The 22,393-nt window shown below is 41.9% G+C and overlaps 1 protein-coding gene across 4 annotated transcripts in view; it reads right to left on the bottom strand.

Moving 5' to 3' along the window:
- Positions 1-22,393, bottom strand: part of KLF12 (KLF transcription factor 12) — a 251,675-nt gene that overhangs the window by 53,858 nt on the left and 175,424 nt on the right. For 3 of the 4 annotated variants that reach the window (XM_086771780.1, XM_086771778.1, XM_086771781.1), the window contains one exon: positions 8,674-8,733. The exons of the other annotated variant lie outside the window; for it this stretch is intronic. In XM_086771780.1, coding sequence (XP_086627906.1) covers positions 8,674-8,733 — 60 coding nt within the window. The remainder of the gene's footprint in view (positions 1-8,673; positions 8,734-22,393) is intronic. 4 annotated transcript variants of the gene reach the window in all.

Genomic DNA, 22,393 nt, shown 5'->3' with positions numbered 1-22,393 from the left:
CACGGTTTCTCTCTAAGAAAGAGCACACCTCTGTGCTCTCACAGCCGGTATTCTTCCAGAACTCTTTATTCACATTTTCCCCTACGACGGCTGCCGCAGCTGAGCTGTTCTGCACAGATTTTCTGCTCAGTATGGGGGGTTGGGGTGGGGGTGTTAATTATACAGAAGGATGGAGCGGGGCCAGGCAGCCCCTCTGGTGCACCGTCTCCTACATGCGCAGCCTCCTTCCTGCTGTTCTGCAGCTACAAGGGATCACCTGTTGGTCTTGGCGCTCGCCCAAGCTGGGGCCTAGCGGAAATGACAGAATCCGCTAGAAATGAGAGCCAGCTCCTATTCCAGCCACCCCCAAATGAGGGAAATGCAAAAACAGATGATGGCAACGTGACCTCGCTGCTGCAGGCGGGAGCCAAGAGGGGGTGGGGTAGAAGGGAATGGAGAAAGAACGGGTATACGTAGAAAAAAAAACCTGGAAAAAACCAACAAAAAAAAAACCACTAAAAAAAAAAAGCTTTTATTCTTCTGTTCTTCTCTTTTCATATTCAGCACAGCAAAAACATCAGCAGAGCTTTTTTCCATACAAACACCTGCCAACAGGGAGAACTAACTACCTTGTTCCTGCTCCTGCTGGGGATGTCGGATGTTTCCATCTCCCACGTGAGAGATGTCAAAGGGATATTCAGGTACGCGGCAGAAACAATTTGCCTTTTTCAGACCGGCTCCTCTCTGTACTGCGTGGCGACACATGAACCGTTCAAAGATCTGTGTCGGGAATTCCCTTCTCCCAGAACAACAGCGCCCAGCCAAACCTTTTACGTGGTATTTGGGTGAGCTGAAACATTGTGCAGCAGAAGGATCAAGCACCACTCACCTCTCATTTCGTTCTTCTGGGCAGAAAAGCAGCTAAGTAACCCAACAGAGAAGGAAACCATCGCTAACAGTATTTAAAACATGAATGCTGCCTTTTAAACAATAAAAATACAAGCTAATTACACACTGCATTTCCAGATATAACTAGTTTCATACAAGCTCTTGGAATCCATGTCTGCTTAAAGCAATAACCATCCTAGCATCCAAAATTTCTCTGGACCCTTCAGTTCAGCGACACCATAAATGCATGCTCTCTCAAATAGCTTAATAGGCTTTAAATGAGCTTTTAAGAGGGTTTTTTTTTTAGCCAATAATTTTTAGAAACAATAACAATAAAAGTGGGAAAAACCTAATTCTTAAAAGGAAGTTTTTCCCTCTCTGTGAGCAATGGAATGAGTCCCCAGAGCTTAGTTCTTCCTAAGAAAACATTTCATGAATAATCAATGCACAGTCCAATTCCTCAATAAGCGCCGAGCCCTCAAACACATCCAGTATTCAGCAGTCTCTGTGACTTTGGCCTTTAAACTGTAACACTTTTTGCCTTGCCCTCCCTAGTTTCCCAAGCCTCCTTTATTTCTGTTCTTTCTAGCAACTAGGTAGGTAAGCAGAAGCAAAATTCGAGCAGTGGGAGCAAGCTGGGGCTAATTTGCACCTTATGAATTATTCAGGCCCTCCCGATTCCTGCACCTGCATGGAGGCAGGAAGCTTGTGAGGAACAGTCATCGCTCTTCTCTTGGGTTTGCGCAGGGTCGGTTACTGCTCAGACACTTTGATCTGTAACTAAGAGCTTCAGGTCTTGTATTAAGCAGTGGAAGTGGGGGATAAAAAAAAAAACAAAACCAAACCTCACATTGTCAGCATCCTCCCGCTGCTGTCCCAAACCCAGGATAATCATTCAACCCCTTCTGAGACAAACGAAGTGTAGTTTGTATCAGACTGCTGAATTCATCTTACATATGCTAATCCGGATCAGAGCATCAGCAGAGAAAATACAAATGTGTGCACGAGGTGATCGCGTCAGATATTTACTCAGCTGTATTAGACTGCACGTTTAAACTTCTCCCTAGCTCAGCAGGGAGCATTTCATGTGCATCAAATATTTCACATGCTAACTTGATCATTAAGGCATCCTTCTCCACAGACACAGCACCAATAAATTCTCTCTCTGGCATTCTGGCTAACATCGGGGTACTAACAGTTTAATATTATTGGAAGAGCCTATATCCTGCTTTCAACAAGATGGATTTAATGAGCAAAGAGGCCTTTTCCATCCTGATCTACTATTATCTTGGTAAACAGAACGTGACACCTAACTGCAAATCCAGATATGACCCATGAATCTAGACGGCCATTAGCAACATTTGTAGAGAGCAGATACAAACCAATTAGCACTACAAGTATTTTAAGATAATTATATATATTTTTGAGTTAATATCGTAAGGCAAACAGATCTAAAAGTATTATGCAAATTCAAACACCCTCTTTAATGTATCTCATGTCCACAGTTGTACTGAATATCTCTGGGTCTCGTCCTTTATTAACATGCCGTTACCAACAAGTTCTCCAGTTAAAAGATCGTCTCATTAATCCCAAGCAGCTCAGCATCATGCTTTGATTGATTCAGCAAAACAGATCTGTGGCAACTGATAATGAAACCTCTTTAATCCCCTGTTCCAAAATAATGAGTCAAACACAAGTCTTAAGCATTCAGAAAGGTACAGTCAGTCCTTATCAAATCTTCGCTCTTCTTCTTTCTATGCCTAGGAAGTTAATTCATTTTCCTTTTGATGCAGAATGCATGATTGGTCCTATGCTGCTCTTATCTCATTCCTATCCAATAATAGGTACTCTGGCTCTTTTTTAAGGTACTTTAATCGGGCTTGTAAACACATTTTATTTTTTGATGCTCTTTCATTCAGCATCATTAATCCCCAGCACGAAATCAATAGACTTAAAACATTTAATCACGCCAAAATGCAACATACAAATCCACAAATGACTTCAGTTCATCACACACACTGAGTAGCTTGCATTTGGAAACTATGTCTTCTTTTCGCCATGGGAATCAGCAAACCCTAAGCTAGTCTTTCATTAAAGTAAACAAATTCTCCCTCCAAGTATCTGCCATTAGGCAAAAAAAGACGTTGATAAACAAAACATGGGATTTTCCGTTTGCTCTGTCATCTTTTTTCATCCTTTGTCGTCACATTTGCCTTATGAGAAACACTTACACTTGTTTTACTGCAACCTCTTGACAGTATGGATGTTTAAAAAAGTTTAAAAACAATTACAGTAACTGGGTATACAGAATGTACTGGAGGTGCAAGGGAAGGAAAAACATCTTTGCAGTTGTTTATTTTCTTTTTTTAACAGTTAGCACACATTGTTTCTGTGCTTGAAAAGAATGCATAAGGGACAACAATCACAATTGCTTTTTTAAGAAAAAAAGAAGCTAATTTCCTCCACCTTGTATATGATTTCCAAAGCCACTGGGATACAGAAAGTGACAAGAATCTCTTTAACGGGGCAGAAGAAATTGTATCTGAGATGTAAAAAACAAGGACGGCCAGATCCATTCTTTGATAGGCAAAAGGGCAGAAACAAGTAACCAGGGAAAAAGGAAAATTCTAGTTAATGGAATAACACCTTTAATTCTACTACATCAAAAACCCCTGAAAGCTTGCTCATTTGGAAGGAGAAAATACAGTTTGGAAAGCAAAGTTGTGGAGAACTGTGGAAACTGGCACGCTGAAACCCTAATTTGGGAGGCAGGCACCCAAAAGCCTTCCCAGGTCCATGACTGCATTCCCACCCACTGTCCCATCAACAGTCCTACCTATTATGTCCCTAAACTCATGAGGCCCTTCACTGTTAAGCTGGAGCTTGTTTGGGCAGCTACCACAAGGCATACACTTACACATGCTCTTTCTTGCAGGTGCCCATTTTCCACCTACAGGCAAGGCAACGTCCTGAACTTTGACTATGTCTTGTGAGGAAGCCCACAAAAGGCAGGCAGAGTTTTGATGGCAGTGGCACTAGCAACTTGTTGTACTGCAGCTTTATGGTCGAGTAATTTGCCCAGGGAAGGAGGCACTTTGGTTGTATGTCCTTCTAAGACAGAAGGGTTGATTCAGCAACTCCTCCTTTCCAGGAATAACCCAGCTATAAGGACTTGGGGTCTCCTGCACAAGCATCCATGGAAGCAAGGCTACTCTGACATCAGGAATGCAAGAACCATGAGGCTGAAAGCCTGGGTAGAAAAGGGGATCCTGGCTCCATACTAGAAGTCTGGACACTCGGCTCCAAGAGGAGAACAGTGAAAGCTCTATTTCAGTATCCATAGATGTTTCTTGCCTAATGTTGCTCCAGGGAATGGAGCCTACAGTCCCAGTCCTGTCCACGCTCAGGTAGGATTCAGGGTCTTCTTACCCACTCTACTTCCCATCCTGTGACTTCTGTGCTCCTGTCTACACAATGGCCCTTATTCAGTGAGAAGGACGACGAGAGACTCCATTGCTCCCCAAGTATCTCATGTGATTTGTCCTGTGCCAAGGATCCCAATGACTAAAGCACTTCTACGATGCTTGTGCTGAGAACCTAAAACTCAGGTCTCCTACTTCGTTGACAAGCTAGTTAACAAGCTGTCCTGCAAAAGGTGGGAATATTGCCGTTGCTGTTGCCAGCTTGTTTTTCAAAAGAATCATCCCTGCTCTGTTATCATCCATAAAGGGCTACGTGGGCTACATCAGAGTGGAACAGATGCTTTCAGTTCCTACTGGTTCTCTATGCAGTCCTTAACAACTTACCTAATGTAACTGGGTTGTATTCCTACGGAAGCACTTAAGTTCCCTAGGCAGTCAGGGAAGAGGAGCATGCAACTAAACAAAATGGGTAGGGTCTCCTTTTTGCGTGCTCCTAAGACATCCAACTCCAGCTAGTGATTATAATGGGGAATTCAGGTACTTTTCCTCAGAGGTCAGATCACCCTGCAAAGCTTAACTTTAACATACAGGTGGAAGTTAGTGTTCAAGTGAGGCATAAGTGCTATTTGCTCAAGTGTTAAAAAAGTTTTTTGACTGTCTAATAGAGATATCACTGCCTGCAGTGTAGCACAACATACTCTCACTACAGCTGAGCGAGGGAATGAAAATTTCATAGCAGGTATGACTAATCTGTACTTTACTGTAAATATCCAGAGTCTTAGTGACCTCCTGATTCTGCAGTTTTTCCCACTGAAAGTAATGTTTATGCACTGAGCTGCATGGAGGAAAAGGCGTAGATCAGGGAATAACTTCAAATGCCTTGGCTACCCTAGATGCATTAATTTTTCATTACCTCACTCATGGAGAAAAAGAAAAAAACAACCAAAAACCTGAGGTAAAATTAAAATATGTAATGAGGACATTCCAAATCAGGCAAAGAGAAGATCAGGTGTTTTCTTCTGGCAGAGCTCTTAATTATTACCAATAATGTCCTATTTATTATCATCCCCATTATTCTTTATCCTTCTTCTTTAAAAATGATCCAGACAGTCTTCCCAAAAGTGTATTTTTTTTTTTTCTATTCAGCAGAGACTAGAGTCACTCACGGTTGAAAGCAACCAAAGTTTAGACAAGAGAAATAAATTTTTTTTTAAAGCCTGTGCTCTGTAGTTACAATTTGGTTCCAGAGATGAATTGCAAGTACAGACTTGGGCCTTACATTCCTACTGACTGAATGGGAATCCCAACAAATGGAACAGTGCACCCTGCAATGCTTATTTTCTTTTTGAACTGGTGACAAATGAGAACCACTGCTTCGAGTTAGTCTTACAAATGGCAGGAATAAAACAGGACAGTGCAAACATTAGTCTTCGAACAGTGGAGAGTCAAAGCAAACTAAGGTGAAAATGGTGTCCGGCAGAGTAATTCAGATCAGGAAAGTCATCCAACTCCATAGCAGCTTGACCCTAACACAGCCCCAGAGGCAGTGCTACAGCTGCCAGCTAGACAGCTAGCCAAGAAGCCAGCAGAGGTGCAAGCCAAGAAGCTAGCCATGAACCCACACGCCAATGCAGGAAAGCTAAATTCCAGAATTTGGCATCTGGGTCCTCCAGCTGCCAAACATCTCCCATCTGGCCAAGCCTGTGGAATGAGGTGTTAAAAAGAAGAACAGGGGTAAATTATACAAGAGCAAAAGCAGTACTGTTTGTGAGACACCTAGGATGAAGTGGCACATTGTGCCTGCCAACATCTGTAATTCACACATAATATCACTTTGTCACCAGTGAAATGGTGGATCAGGGTACTTCTGGATCAGGGGAGGCAGTATGGACAAAATACTCAGCATTTTACAGGAAAAGAACAGTTAGACACATGAACTGGAGAAATAGAGCAACAGAACTGCCATCCACAGAGGTCAGCAGATGCAGAACATTTGTGTGGTTTTGAGTAAAACTTACAACTTTTAGTAGACTTCATGAGCTCAATTAAAAAAAGGAGAAAAGGGCAAACAAAACAAAAAAAGTTTCTTCAAGACTTCGTGATCCATTCTGTTCCCTCGCCACCATAAAGAAAATCAAATATCGGAGAATGCTGCTGTGCTTTCATAACTAAAATACCATAATTTTGAGTGTAATTTTATGGAAGAATAACTTTCTTGAAATGTAGTGGGAAAAGATAACTTCAGTAATACAAGATTTAAAAAAAAACCCAAAACTAGGTGTGCATGAAATTTCATTCAAATGAAATATATACACTCACATGGCTGTATTTAATTGTAGCGGAGTTCACTTCTGTGTGAAGCAGTTACTGTTCCCAAACTGCATGAGTGCCATACTCCAAGAAGCAAGACCAGCTGTGAGGAATACTACCAGCAACGTGGGAGTTTTAAGTCCACCATAAGAATTCATACTTTCAAACGATACACTGACTTAAATATTCATCTCATTGGCCTCATTTCCACCTTTCACTCTTCAGACAGGTTTACGTGGCCTAAATGAGGTTTGACAGATGTGACTTTCTTGAACAATTTGGTCCTTTACTTTAAAAAGACATAGAAGACCCTATATGTCTCTTCCAAATTTCTGTTTTTATTAGCAGCTGTTTGCCTCACCAAAATATTACATTTCAGTCTCATCTCTCTCCAGTCAGAGCCAACAAACTTTCAGTGGTTTAAAACTGGTACATGACAAGACTTAGGCCATCTACATCTAACCATGCATGTTGTTCAGGGGGCCTCATTAGTAGGATCTCATATTCATTGTTACGGTATTTGTATAACCTACATGTAAATTCATGAGCCTTTTTTTGAGCAAAATACTGATAATATTAAAAAAGAGCAAAAAATTGACAACAGAAGCCTCCTTCTTGAAAATGCTTCCTGTAGAACAGAAGCTAATAAAATTGGTGATTATGTAGAATATTATCTTTAATTTCAGCTAATCGAGCCGACATACAAAATTGTATCTGAAATACAAATTTATTTTAGAAACACAACATTTTGGGAGACTAGTAGGCTCTTCAGAATAATTTCTGAAGTTGCACTGATCAGATCAAAGAAAATGCTAAGGATTTTTAAAAACGAAATCTATCATCCCGATTTCATAGCCAAGGAAACCTGAAAAGCTTTGTATTGGCTTTAACAAAGAAGTTGCTGCTGCTGCTACTTTGAAAATGTTTGCGTAATAAGACCCTGCAAATTTTTAATATAAATACACCAGTTGTAGTGCAATTAACTGCAAATTGGAGACAGCAGTAGATTTGAGGAATGATTTCTCTATTTGACTACTCATTAGCAATTTGAAAGTGTAATTGCTCTTAAACATGCCGTCTTCTTAATTTTATTACGAAGCTTAGCTCTACTTACAAATGTGAAGAATTAGACTTATTCTGCCACTTAATTTGCTTATACTGAAGGTGTGAAGTTGTTTTTCTTTCTGTACTTCACAGATAGAGGGCCCACGGATTACCAACAGTAGATAAAGCAGTGAGCTGATGGGTTTACACTTGTCACACGATGAACACAACTCCAAAGGAATCTTCTTAGGGGCCCACAAAACAAACATAAGAAAGGAGGAAGACAAACAAGCAAGCAAGCACACTGAGAGTAGACACTGCATTGCACGCTATTTTATAACCCAATAAAACAACGGCAACTAATCCAACAAAACCAGGAACCCTATCAGCAGTGGTACATTCCTTCTGTCATATGACATCATTTCTACTTGGGCAAGTGAGGTGAACCCAAGGCACCTTATGGCATCACAACGCTTGCTGAAACCTCCCAGTTATCGTCACACTGGATTTCTATATAAACTCCGCACTCTAAAGCAAGGCAACTACTAGGCGCATTACATAGTAAGGTTTTAAAATTTTGGCCTCCTTGAAGAAAAAAGCAAGGAGACATTTGCAAAGACCTCTTCCTACACTTTACAGCTTTGCTTGTCAACTGTTTCATGGTAACTGGCAACGACTCATTATAACATGAGCTATGTTAATTCACATTAACTTTGTTACTCAATTTCAGTAGACTTTTGAACATTTTAAACTGCATTATCAAATATCAGACAGGATATATTATTGTATTCTTGTATTTTAGTCACTGGGATTTGGAAAAAAAGATTTGCAGCTTTCCCATGTAGCACACCACCACCCTCTCAGCCCCAAAATATAAAAACGCAATAGCAAAAATAAATTTTGGATATTGCCCAGCCCCACATATCCCCCAGCCACAACATAAAGAGGGAAAGAAAGCTGAAAAGCACTACTACTAGACTTTGTCAATAAAAACAGAACATTGTATAATACACAAGAAAATGCTTCATACCTGGAGTTGAAAAAACGAAAAGGGTTAACAGCTGACCTGGCACAGCCCCACATGCTCTCTCTGGAAATTGAACACAGACAATTAGGAACTTTAAGTTACCCCAGACAATTGCAGGGGACTTAGATAAGCTTGAGGAACACTTACTGCAAAGTAAGCACATAGCCTCAGTGTGGAAGGGATTTCAGGATTTTCCCATTCACTCCTTAAACTGAAACTGCTCTGTAGAGGTCCCAGCTAATGCTAAGCAAGTCATTAGGAGCTCTGCCATTAGTTTGCAGGGGAGCAGAGTCAAAGCTTAAGGGCCCAGGTGTCACATAGTGGTACTTCTGCATCATGGCAGATCATGTTTTCTTATTAAAAAATAATCAGTGACAAAGAGGAAAGTTTTAACTAGGATCTAGAGCACGTAGAGGAAATAGAGGTTGGGGCAAATGTCCAACTCCCAGAATTCTGCTGCTTAAGTAATACTATTCCCAACATATCAGTAAAAAAACTAGCCTTTAACATTTTTTATTTAAAACTGAGACTCCAGGGAAAAGACATAATCTTCTACAAGATTATTTGGAATACTGAAAACAATGCCATAGCTGTATAAACTGCTATGTTGGGATTTGGACTATGTGGAATGCTCCTTTTCACTGATAAATTCTGATCCACTGTATGTGCTCAAACAAGAAGCATCATAAAGTTGGCTTTTGGAAACAGTTCCATCATGTTAGGAGAAAAAAAAAAAGAAAAACCTGTAGAAAGCCAAGTCCCTGAATAACTCCCTTCAGTCTGTCTCTCTGTGGTTTAGATCTCAAATGTACCATGAAATTAGTCTGAGGCCAACGCCCAAGAAACTAGCAAAAATATTAGAATAACAACATGAATCACAAAAATGTTCTAGCACACTAGCAGTTGAATGCACTTGCACTGGAAACATTTTGGATCCCTTATAATGCTCAACTGAAAAGGCCAGGCTGGCATAGTAATTGTTGAAAGTGAAAAAGAAATTTTCTAAGTAATTTCTCTTGATTTATATAATTGCACTTTCCACTGGCCCTTGGAAACCTACAAATAATTATTTTCTCCCAAGATTTTGCACTGCCTCTTTCAAACCTCTCACATTTCCTTGCTTCAAGTGTACTGTAGACACTGGTCATCTTTACTGTTTGCTTGATTTTGCCGTTTGTTAAACGTTAAATTACTGATGACAGAAATCTACTACCAAGATGATAACATAATGCAAAGAATTTTCAAAGTCTAAGTTTTGAGCTCTATCACAGCCTGATACTTGGGTTTTTTTTCCACTTTTTTTCCATTCTCCCTGTAGAGTCTTTTCCTTCTTCAGAAACATACCTCAGGCACCTATCCCATGGTATCACAAGGTATAGATTTTATTTCACAGTTACATCAGTACCTAAATCAAAGGGCACTGGGACAAAATCTCCCCTATCCCATTAGCCCTCAACTGAAATCAATATGCACTGGAAAAATGGCAACTGGAAATCATAACACTGACCATTCTCTCCCACATCAATTAATTTCTAATCATCTCTGTGTCTTACAGGAAAAAAATAATTATTCCTCCAGCTAATACAAACAGCAATACATTACCCAGAAGTCAGGACTCTAAAATTCTATACACTTCTTTTCATAAAGGTCCCTTTCTAACAACTAAGCAAGAAGGTAGGCAAAAATACACTTGGTGGGGATGATTAGGTATTTGCATGCTGAATTTTTGTCAGTAGGAAATTTAGCAGGCAACTAAAACTCTGGTTAGAATTCACAGTATCCAGGCACTGAAGTGAAAGACACCCAGACATCCTCCAACCAACCACACAGACACCTAAAGCTTACTATGTTCCTCTCTGTTTAGCCTGAAAGCCAAATGGCTATGGTCTCCTACTCAGCCGCTGCTCTGATCCAGAAACCGTGGGGAGAAATGCCCAACCCTTGCCTCTGGGGCTTGAACGTTATCTGTGCTATGAACATGGCTAAAACACCTGACAACATGGATTCAGAAAAAAAAGGGATCTGTAATAGTTACTTCCCAGTCCAAAATACAAGTGTAGGAGGAAAAACAAAAGGAAAAGGACATTGTACGACCACTCCTGGATATCTGTTGCGTCCTAGCCTCGTGTTGCAGAAATGGCAAATGTAGGTATCTGGCTTCTTGAGACAGCGCTCTAACTGCTAGGTTTTTATGCCAAGATGTGAGTGGCTGCACCACTGCTGCCACTGGCCATCATATTTTTAAACAGAATGACGGATGGTAGGAAGAGGACAGCGTGCTCTGGGTTTTAAAACAGGCAGAAATAGGTAAGCTGAGAACAAAGTACTCGACCTCTTATTTTCTACAACTGGAAGTTGGGAGCATAAGCCTTTTTTTTTTTTTTCCCCAAACTCTATCTTAATAAACAACAGGTCAGAAGCCTGAACTCCGAAGAGAGCAGAGATGACTCATAGCCAAGTACTGAGCAGGTAAGGGGAGTCTGCTCTAGGAAGCTGGTTTTTCTGCCCATTGAACTTAAGAGCATTTAACTCTGTGTTGACTATACTGCGGGCGAGTTGATGCCTTACGTAGGTGCTCTGGAGCCAATCACCTATTTTAAAACCTCACAATGCCTCCAAAGACTCCTTCAAAGCAGGCAATCTGCAACTCATCTCGAGTATCCGTGCTGTTATCGTTTATCCTTGTTCTTGGTACTTGCAGTACTTCACGCATGTTGCGAGCACATGGAGACAGCGGTATCTCTGTGCCATGCAGTACACTGACAAGGATGAACCCGTTACAGAACCACGCGTCCTTGGTAGTTCCTCTCAAGCAAGAGGAAAAACATAGTTTATCTTTTCTATGCCTTAGAATCTCAGAAATTATGTAGTGATACAGACAGCAAGTAGTTCAGAAATTGAGATATTGAGTGCAAAGCAAATCATCTTGTTCAGTTCAGTAAATAATTCTCAGCAAATAATTTATTACACAACATTATCCTGTAACTCTGCTTTTGAAAATTTTATGACTGAGATTTTGGTCACTATTCCAGTTCCTCCTGTGAACTTATTTATAAATGGCTTGGCTCTTTGGCCCTGATAAGCAACTGATCACAGAAATAGCAATGGCCATCAGTTCTTAAGAGAAACACCACAGTGACTTCTATGTGAAGCAATCTGTCTATCTGACAGCAATGTGTGTCCCTGATTTATCATGCCATATCCCAGTATCCATATGCTAAATATGGTATTTTTTTAATACAAATAATTGAGAGAGATACTTTGACAAGGTTGAGACTCCTGCTGACTTCTAATAGTACACAAATGCAAGTATTTCTTTTCACAGTTGCTGGCAGCTTCTGATCATTTCCAGGTTATTTCATTTTTCAGGCTCTGTTTGCAATGCTGGAGATTTCCACCAGCAGCAGATACTGTAGAGAAGCCTTAGGATGAGCACTTTTTAGGGCAGCCTCTGGCCTCAGTACCTGTCAGCTTGCTCCACACTGCCTGAGCTCAGCAAAACAGGCTCAAGTTGAGCCAGGGGAGGTTTAGATTAGATATTAGGAAAAATCTCGTCACTGAAAGGGTTGTCAAGCATTGGAACAGGCTGTCCAGGGAGGCGGTGGAGTCACCATCCCTGGAGTTATTTAAAAGATGTGTAGATGTGGTGCTTAGGGCCATGGTTTAGCAGCAGACGTGGCAGTGCTACGTTCATGGTTAGACTTGATGATCTTAAAGGTATTTTCCAACTTAAATGATTCTATGATATATGCAACACAAGACTGGTTTGGCTGTTGCTGCCTCCTCTGATCTGCCCTAATCTCTTCCTTATTTTCTGCCTGCCTCAATTTTCATATTTGGGAAATATTTCATATTTCCACTGCTGTATCCTGTGGCAACTCAGTATACCCCAGAGGGGTAAATGAATTAAAACATGACCCAAAACTTCATTCTTGACACATATTTTGCTTGTTATGGTTATAATGATGAAGGTGCTAGGCTCGACTCTAAAATCCATGATTATCGTTATTTCTGACACACCTCAGGATTAGATGCTATTATCTCAGCCACTGTGTTGCTTTACTCCTTGTTTCAGCCTTCAATTCCTTTCATTTTGGCTAGAGTAACTTCGTACGAACAGTAGCCTTAAGTTCCAGTTATTCTTTTCTTGATGTGTCCAAAAAAGTAACACTCATGTCCTCAGTCACATACACATGGAGAACACCACCTCCTTGGCACACGGGCTCAGCACAAAAAACTCTTCCACGCCCATCATCCAGGAACTTCCTTTCACTCCTTTTTATCTCCAGCCTAAAAAGAATTTGCTGTGAGAAATGAGGTTGCGGTGGGGTCACTACTAGTGAAAGATGACCGAACTAATAAAGGAGAAAACCCAGCACAATCTTTTCCCATTGTGCAGTGTCGTAGTTCAGCCCCGATCGGGACCAGACTATGCAGTCTCTCTCTCGCTCCCCCCACCCTCCGAGAGAATAGGGGGAGATGATATAAGAAAAACGGCTCAAGGTTTGAGATAAGGACGGGGAGAAATCCTTAAAGTTACCGTCACGGGCAAAACAGACTCGACTTGGGGAAAACTATTCATTTATTTCTAAAAATTAGCAGGAGAATGAGACAGGGAACAAGATAACCTCCCCCCACCCCTCCCTCTTCCCGGGCTTAACATTATCTCTACTACCTTCCCCTCCCGAGCGGCACGGGGTGGAGGGGAAGGGAATGGGGGTCGCGGTCAGTTCATCACGCGTTGTTTTATGCCGCTGTATCATCGTCAGGGGAAGAACTCCTCACATTCCTCCTCTGCTCCAGCGTGGGGTCCCTCCCACGGGCCACAGTCCTTCGTGGAACTGCTCCGGCGTGGGTCATCTCTTCCACGGGGTGCAGTCCCTCTAGAACAGCTGTCCCAGCGGGCCCTCCACGGGCCACAGCCTCCTTCAGGCCTCCACCTGCTCCAGCGTGGGGTCCTCCACGGGCTGCAGGTGGGTCTCTGCCCCTCCGTGGACGTCCATGGGCTGCAGGGGGACAACCCGCTCCACCATGGTCTTCACCACGAGTTGCAGAGGAATCTTGGCCAGGAGCCATATTACTCCTCCCCCTCCTTCTTCACTGACCTTGGCGTCTGCAGCCGTTCCTCACAACAGGCTGGCAGACGTCTCTCAGGATCCTTTTTACATCTTATTCACTTCTCATCTCCTCTCCACTTCTTGCAGCCGGGCCGGGCCGAGTTGGGCCCAGTCGGCTGCCCGGCGGGAGGCCAGAGGGTGAGGCCTGCAAGGCCCATGAGGCTCGCGCCTCCCGCTCTCTGCCCCCCGCTCAGCTGCTTCACATCTTCTCCCCCTCTTTTTCCTGTTTTCCCCTACTTAAATACGTTATCGCAGAGGCGTTATCACGGGACATTCTGCTACCAATTGGCTCGGCCTTGGCCAGCAGCAGGTCCGCCCTAGGCCCGGCCAAGTCCACTGAACAAAGGGGAGTGACTTCTAGCAGTTTCCTACAGAAGCTACCACCTTAGGCCCCCCCTCACTAACAAAACCAGAACATGCAGGAAAAAGGAAAAGAGCAGAAGAAATGTTGTGGTTTTTTGGTTTTTTTTTAGATCCCTGGATTCACATGCTCACTCAATTATGCCTTGCTAAATAATGTTCCCCTCTTAATAGTGCTCTCCTTTGCATGTACTTTACATACCTGTGACTTACACAACATTTTTTGTGTTTTTGCATGCATCGATCTAAACACTCAGGAAACATTCTTCCATAAACCAGCATAAGCACTGCTATTAAGATTTAATTGTTCTCCATGTTTGTTTGTCACAAAATCACAGGAACTGCCTTATGGAAAAGGAAAGATAAAAACTTATCTGATCTAGATAATGAAAAAAAGAAGTAATTTTGGCTCAAATGACAGCAGAGGACAATGCTCGTTCTTTTTCTTATCAGTAAGTCAAAGTAGCAGTTCACTGAGGTAGTTTTATTGTGGCTTTTTCTGGCAGTGTTCTGCTGTCTAATCCGCACTGATGAGCATTTGCTACAGCTCTGAATTTCTTAATGCACACAGCTCTGCCTCTGCTTTCTGTGCTGATTTAGAAAGAAAAAAAAAAAAAAAAAACAGAAAAAGCTGAATAACGAATCACTGGGGAAACAGATGCCAAAGAGTTGTACAAACCGCTAACTGGGTAACAGTAATGCATGATGTTATTTATAATTCATTCTTCGGTGTCAGGCTCTTCAAGCAATTACACAATGCCTGCCTCCCTATCAATAAAATGCATTTCACATATCTAACCACTAATGACTCAAGCTTCACTCTGGAGCAACACGTTGTAGTGGATTAAGCACAGGACTGGAAGGCAGACGTTCCTGATCCTAGCTCATCCTCTGCTTTGCTGCATGGCCTTGAGCAAGTCACTAACCTGTGGATAATTACAATATTTGAACACGCCGGGGACCTGTACAATTTAATTAGTTAATGTTTGCAAAGCACTACAAAGATTAAAAATGCTATATGAATTATAATCATACTGTATTGTTTTGGGGCATTTTATTCCAAAGCACACTTGCGTAAATGTATTTAGGAATGTAAAATCCCAATAATGGCAAAGTTTGATAACTACCTTGAAATGATTGTCACTTCTTAGACTAAAATTTAAATTAATTAACAAATTTAATCTATTTTTGAGAAGACAATTATATGAGACAATATAATATAGACACTGAATTGAAGCTGGAAAGTAAGATCTTTAAAAGTTTGCTTGTGATGGATAAAGGTAATGAAAAGAGACATACAGAAAGGTATCTATAAACACATACATGTTAAAAAATACCTCTCTTGCTGCACCATACTGGTCCTGAAAACAGCCTAGGTGCTGAGTTACTTTTTTTCTTTATAGCATCCAGACATCTGTTACAGTTCCAGATTTAATCATTAGACCAAATGAAGTTAATGGTAAATCTCCTCTGGACTTCAACAGAATCAGGATTGCATGGTGTCATAGTTTAGCCCTGCTTGGGACCAAGCCACGCAGTCTCTCTCTCACTCCCCCCATCCTCCAAGGGAATGGGGGAAAGATAATAAAATAAAAAGGCTCGAGGTTTGAGATAAAGACAAGGAAAGATCATTGAAGTTACCGTTATGGGCAAAACAGACTCGTCTTAGGGAAAACTATTTCAAATTTATTATTATTATTAGTAAAACCAAAGCAGGATAATGAGTAAAAGAACAAAACCAACTCCCCACACCTCCCTCTTCCCAGGCTTAACTTCATTTCAATTATGTCTGCCTCCTTCCCCTCCCTGAGTGGCACAGGGGGCGAATGGACGTTGCAATCAGTTCATCACACGTCGCTTTATGCCGCTCTTTCCTCCTCAGGGGAAAATTCCTCACAATCCTCCCCTGCTCCAGCGTGGGGTTCCTCCCACAGGCCACAGTCCTTCGTGAAACTGCTCTGGCTTGGGTTGTTTTTTCATGGGGTGCAGCCCCTCCGGAATGGCTGCCCCAGCAGGCCCTCCACAGGCCACAGCCTCCTTTGGGCGTTCATCTGCCCCAGCGTGGGGTCCTCCACGGGCTGCAGGTGGATCTCTGCTCCTCCATGAGCCTCCATGGGCAGCAGGGGGACAGCCAGCTCCACCATGGTCTTCACCATAGCCTGCAGGGGAATTCTGGCCAGGAGCCACATTACTCACACCTCTCTTTCTTCACTGATCTTGGCATCTGCAGCCGTTCCTCTCACAAGAAATTCTTCACAATCAGGCTCAGGCAGATGCCTCTCAGGTTCTCTTCACATCTCCTCTCCAATTCTTGCAGCTGGGCCGGGCCCAGTCGGGCCCAGACGGCCGCCCTGCGGGAGGCTAGAGGGTGAGGGCCACAAAGGCCACAAGGCTCGCGCCTCCCCCTCTCTGCTTCTGCTTCTGCTTCTTCACTTCTCTTTTTTTTAAAAAAATTTTTCCTCTTCTTAAATATTTTATCACAGAGACCTTATCACTGAACATTCCATCACCAATTGGTTCAGTCCTGGCCAGCAGCGGGTCCGCCCTAGGCCCGGCCGAGTGCACTGAACAAAGGGGAAACTTCTAGCAGCTGCTTGCAGAAGCTGCCATCGTAGCTCCCCCTCACTAAACAAAACCAACACATGTGGTTCTTCCAGCTTATTATGCACTTAATTTACATATTTCCTTTAAAAGGAAAGTGTTACTCCTAGCAATGGTGTGGTATTGAAGAGCAATGTCTAGCAGTTCAAAGTGATTCAAAAGAAGAGAACAAACATCCTAATGGCAATGTGTCCTTGCTCTAGATTCATCTACTCAACAATCATGGTAACTTACTGTTAGAGGGGAGACAAGAAAACATAATTTTGCGTAGACCAAGCTAAAAGCACTTTTATTTTCAAATTGGCTTTCTTCAGGGAACAATTTGACAATATCCCTATCGCCTAATACACTGTCATTTAAGCAATACCATCCTTTCAAAGCAGGCAGCCATGGCGATTTCTTTGTAGAAGCTGCTTTTGATTTACAGTGGCCATCCACCAGGCCTTTGCTCCTAATGATCACTGGCTGATGGGAAATCTGTTATCCTGGCAAAAGGCTCTGAACATATACTGGCAAATTTCCACACCAAAAATCCTAAAACCTCTGTGCATACAGAGAATGGTATCCTTTGATTTTATTGCTCGACCTGTCAAGTTACTACACTTTTTTTTTAATGGCGCATATGCAAAAAAAAAAAAAAAAAAAAAAAGAAACAAAGAAAAAAAAAAAGAACTTTTTTTACAACAGTATAGATCCATTTGGACTACTGAAACCAAAGGCTCACAGTTAGCACCTAAAGACCAAAGGTATGTGGGGCTTTCAGGCTCTTGCAGTAGAAGTCCTTAGTACAGCTTTAGGCACATTGATTTTGATATACAAAGGATTCTGAGAATTCAAATTCTACTAGAAGAAAGTTTGTAAAGTGCCATATAAATACACTGTAGAAGAAGTCCATACTTCTTTGGCGAGTTATCCTAACTGTATGTAGGCAGGAGAAAACAAACCTATAGTAGTTGCACAGGCCCAAAGTTTGAGTGTATTGGTTCAGTTTCTTCTTCAGTCACAGACTTACAGCATGGCCTTAGAAAATCATGTAGAGGGGAATTCCTCATATGTAACTTCAGCAATGTTAAGTTTTATCACTCTCTGTAAGACGTTTGTCCAGGTTCCTTTATAAACACTGGGGAAGGCAGGCACCTCCAAAAGGCAGATGATCACAACTGATATGATTTGTTCTAGAAGTATGCACATCTCTCCACTGAGAATACTTGAGTCTAACTTTTAGATCGATAAAGTTTTGAAAGATGAACCCTGCTGCAAGGATATGTCCAAACTGGACAATCCAGTACTGCCCAGAGGTTCCCTAAGCTAGCTGAGACACAGCACACCTCTGCCAGCTCAATATTGCCCTCGGGTCATCAACTCACTTCTGACCCAGCAACATTTTTCACTGCAGAAAACTCTGCTTTTCTGTCACAGGATACATATCTGAGACTGCTGACAAAAATAAAACTAAATCAGAACAGAAACATCCTTAAAATAACAGCACAGCGGGGGCATCAACCATAATACAGATGATTGCCTGCCTTACAGGGCTCTATATCACCAGTGTCTTTTCCTGACATATCTGCATACACATCTCTCTATTAATATTTATTAAGTCAGTTCAGTTTGCAGAGTGACTCTCAAGGAGGCTGAGGAGAAGCTCCACAGCATAACAGCCTATAGGGAGGTGGGAGGCCCATGGACAGTTCTGCTTCTGAGTGTGGGGTCCAATTTCCCCCCAGCAGCATTGCAGCAACCATGTGATCTTCTGCTGTAAAGCCTTACCGCAATGGAAAATGCATCCCAGTTCTGGGAAATCTTCATGAGAAAAGTAAAATCAAAACTGATGGATTTCCACAATTTTGTTTTAGACAAATTAGCATTCTCCAGTGGAAAAAAAAATGTTTTATTGAGAAATTCTGGACCAGCACTAGTCAGTTCTCCATCTGTAAAATCACCATTCAATTGTGTGGCAGTTTTAAAATGAGCATTTGTTCATGGAGGGCGGACGTACCAGAGGAGAGAGAAACAAAGTTCACAAAAGTGCTGCCAAAACACCCTCGCTTATGTTTCCTGGAGACTCAGGACAAAGTATTTTGTCTGTAACTAGAAGAAAAAACTGAGATGAAAGTTCCCTGTAATGAATAACACAATGGTAGTAATGATTGCAGCTGAAGCAGGAAAACATACAGTATCAGTGTAGAAAATGAATGGCTGATGGGAATACAGTTATAAACCTCAAAAGAGATAAAAATCAACCACAGAAGTTGATTTACATTGAAGAAGAGGAGGGAGAAAAAGAGATCTAAGGAGAAAAATTCAGACTTGAAAAATACATACCAATTTAAGAGAGTACATCGGTACTGTGGCTATGCTGTCTGTCTGCTGTGGAATTTCTTTTTTTCTAGTGCAGTATCCAATAATAAAAGCCAACAGAATTTAAAAATAAAGTAAGATGATCACGTTAGTATCAATACATCAAACACATAATGTAGCCAAAGAGAACAGGGGGTAGGGTCAAAGCCCCTAATCTCATTTTTATACAAGCACTCAGTGGCACCCAGCTCAGCGCAAAGAAGAGTTCACGCTAAAGGTCACTGTGGTCACATCCAAATGATAAATCACATTTCTATGAATTAACTGCAGCTGTAACTACAAGCAGTCAGGCTTTCCTCTCTGAATTTTCTGTCTCTCCATCACCCTGGAAAAACAAGAAGGTATCTTAAGTATCATCAGTTTATATTCACAGTCCATCTCCTCCTTGACATCATTTGAAAGAAAAAATCATTTTGTCAAAGGGGTTCCCTTCACCTACACCCCCTAAAGAGAAAAAAAGTCTAGGGAAAGAAAGAGGAATTTCTGGATCTTTGGATTTTTGCTGATACACCGATCAAAAGTTCATGCTAAAAATCAACCTCTGCCTCTCCCACTTCTGCCCTCAGCCTCTGCAAGTAGGTGATCTTATGTTGTGCATGCTCAGGGAGAGAGAGCCGCATACTGTAAAATATTTTATTGCGCAGGTGTGCAGGGAAAGAAGATGAATGTCCTGTTCAGGGTTTGCATCACTATCTACCATGGAGACAGCTCCTGAGCCCTGCTGCATCAGGGCCGCCTAGGGATGCAAGGGCTGCCAGGCTGAGGGAACAGCACGCTGCCTCTGAGAGGGGCCCTTAGAAAGTTTTACTGGTCTTCTAGGGCTTGACTAATGCCTCCTCTTCCTTTGGCTTCATAAAGATTTCTAAAGCGTGTCTGAGATTTGACCCTGAATATATGATGCGATTCTTGCTGTGCAATAAGCATCAGTGGTGTCAGGCGTATTGAGGCAAATCAGCTCTTTGTTGGAGAGCTACATGTCAAAATGAGTTTGTAAAACATGCTACAAAAAGGATGAAATGCTAATTACAATGCGAAGCCCACTGAAATCTACATATTGCTGCAATATTTATTAACAGCCAGAGCATATTATCTGAGATTAATAAATTATTCTTAGTCCATATTATGGTAAGGCATAGCAACTGCCATAAAGCAGCACTGTCACATAAAGAAATTTCACCAAAGTACCCTGCTTGAAATAATGACTTTGTTTATCTATAACTTTACACTATTGATTGGGTTTGCTGAACTGAGGAAGGACTATGAAGTCATTCCAAAAGAACTACTGAGAAGTCTGGAAGCTCAGCCAATAAAAAGCTAGCAGCAAGAAGGCAATTTCCCTGAGAAAAAAAATAGTCATACTTGGTTGTTTTACAAATATGCAAGCAAATTACATTCTGTTTGCATAAATAAGAACTAATGCCAAACATGTGGCTCTTAATGTCTGATTGTCACTATTTTTACTGGCAAGAATTTTTTTTTGTTGTAAGACTATAGTGGACCTGAAACAAAGCAGCAACACAGGCGGATGCCTTCCAGTTTTAGAGGACATGAAAAGCAAAGCTTTCATATAGGCATTCCAAATTGTCCTGTGGCCCAGCCACAGAAGGCTGATTTCCAAGACAGCAAGCTTAAAAATGGCTATATTTAAACAGTTCCTCCCCGAACACTGACTAGTTTATTTTCCTTCAGCTCATGGTTAAAACTTTGGCATTGCTAACCCCACCTGGCAGATTTAGATCCAAGGGAAGATGCCGGAGCGATCAGTATTGTCCTGTCACTCCCAGCTTCTGGCATGTTGACTCCTCAGTCAGGCGCTGTGGATCGCCGTACCCTCACCTCACACCAGAGATCTGCAGTGCTGACAAGTATGTCTCAGGCAGCTGTCTGCACTGCCTGCAGTCAATGGAGAGGAACAGATGCTCATGGACTTGAGTGTCTCTCTCTCCCTAAATTAGACAGCTAGAACAGGTCAAAAGAATTACCGTCTGGACACGCCAACTGCTATTTGGTTCATATGCAGGGAGGTGAGGTTACTAGCTTGGATGCAGACACCTACATTGCAGATGTCTAACTACGCAAAACCAATGCTGAACCCCACAGACAGCACAAGGGAAAGTCAGGAGCCTCACCAAGGCAATTCCCCACAGCCCCACACATTGCGTGAGGGGCAATACCCACCACAGGTTATGGGAAATCCCTTTTTGCTCTTGGAGAATAATCAGCAACAGGCTAATGTACATACATCTATTTACAATCCTTATGCAGGATAATTTAAAGATGTCTGAAAACCAACCAGAAAAAGGTCAAGGTGTTGTCTCGCACCTGCCACCGGCATCTACAAACTAGGCTTGGTATTTTTTTAACAAAGACAAGATTGCACAACAGCAATCCAGTACTGAAGGAAAGGATGCTGCCATCCCTTTGGAGGTGCCATGCTGTATTTCCAGGCCAACAACCTATAAGAAGAGAAGACTTTCTCTCAGCAAGAAGTTATATTTTGTTGTTAACTGTATAACTATTCACAAGAAAGCATTTACAAGCTCAGTTAAGAAAGAACACACTCTGTGGGAGAGTCCTCTAGCCTCTGAGGTCCAGCCTGCCTGACTTAGGCACTTGGCTTAGACCTACACTTCACTGCCTACTGAAGCAGTCTTTCTATGCATGCCCTTACACTGCCCGGTTATTCAGCAGAACAGTAGGTGCCTTTCCACGTCCTCGGAGGAAATTCCTGTCTGCTAAGTTTAGACCCTGAAATTGAGCACACAGGATCTCCCTTCGGAAGGCTTCAAAGGCACTTTCCTCTCTGCAAAAGGGTACGTAGAATGTGGGCTTTTATTATCGGTGGACTGCTTTGCTAAACATCTAATAGTAAGGTACACGTTAAATGCCTCAATTAAGAATAGAGCCTGTTTGAAAGGCACCATATTATAGACCAAGAAAGAAATGGATTGAGTGGAGTCGGTATAACCTCCTAATGTCTCTTTTCAGCTCAGCAGCTGTAAGCATGGTGTCTATGACTGAGAAGGAAGTAAAAAAGAAGACAAATTGCAGATCACAGGCAAATTAGATTTTCCTAATGGGGCTTTTGAAATAAACTAACAGATTGCTGTTTAAATAAAACCTGTAACAAGGATGAGTTGATGTTATATTATTAAATTTCTTAATTTAATTCTTAAGCTCCAGAGCCAGCCAAGTAATATTCAACACATTTACCTACATAAACTGTGGAATGCATTGTGGAAAAGCTAGAAGAGCTTTCCATGGCTTGACCAGTTCTCTAAGTG

Source organism: Chlamydotis macqueenii, chromosome 1, assembly GCF_036417535.1.
Source record: "Chlamydotis macqueenii isolate bChlMac1 chromosome 1, bChlMac1.mat, whole genome shotgun sequence".
Taxonomy (NCBI): domain Eukaryota; kingdom Metazoa; phylum Chordata; class Aves; order Otidiformes; family Otididae; genus Chlamydotis; species Chlamydotis macqueenii.
Note: the sequence above shows the minus strand (reverse complement) of the source record. Positions and strands in the feature narration are given on the sequence as shown.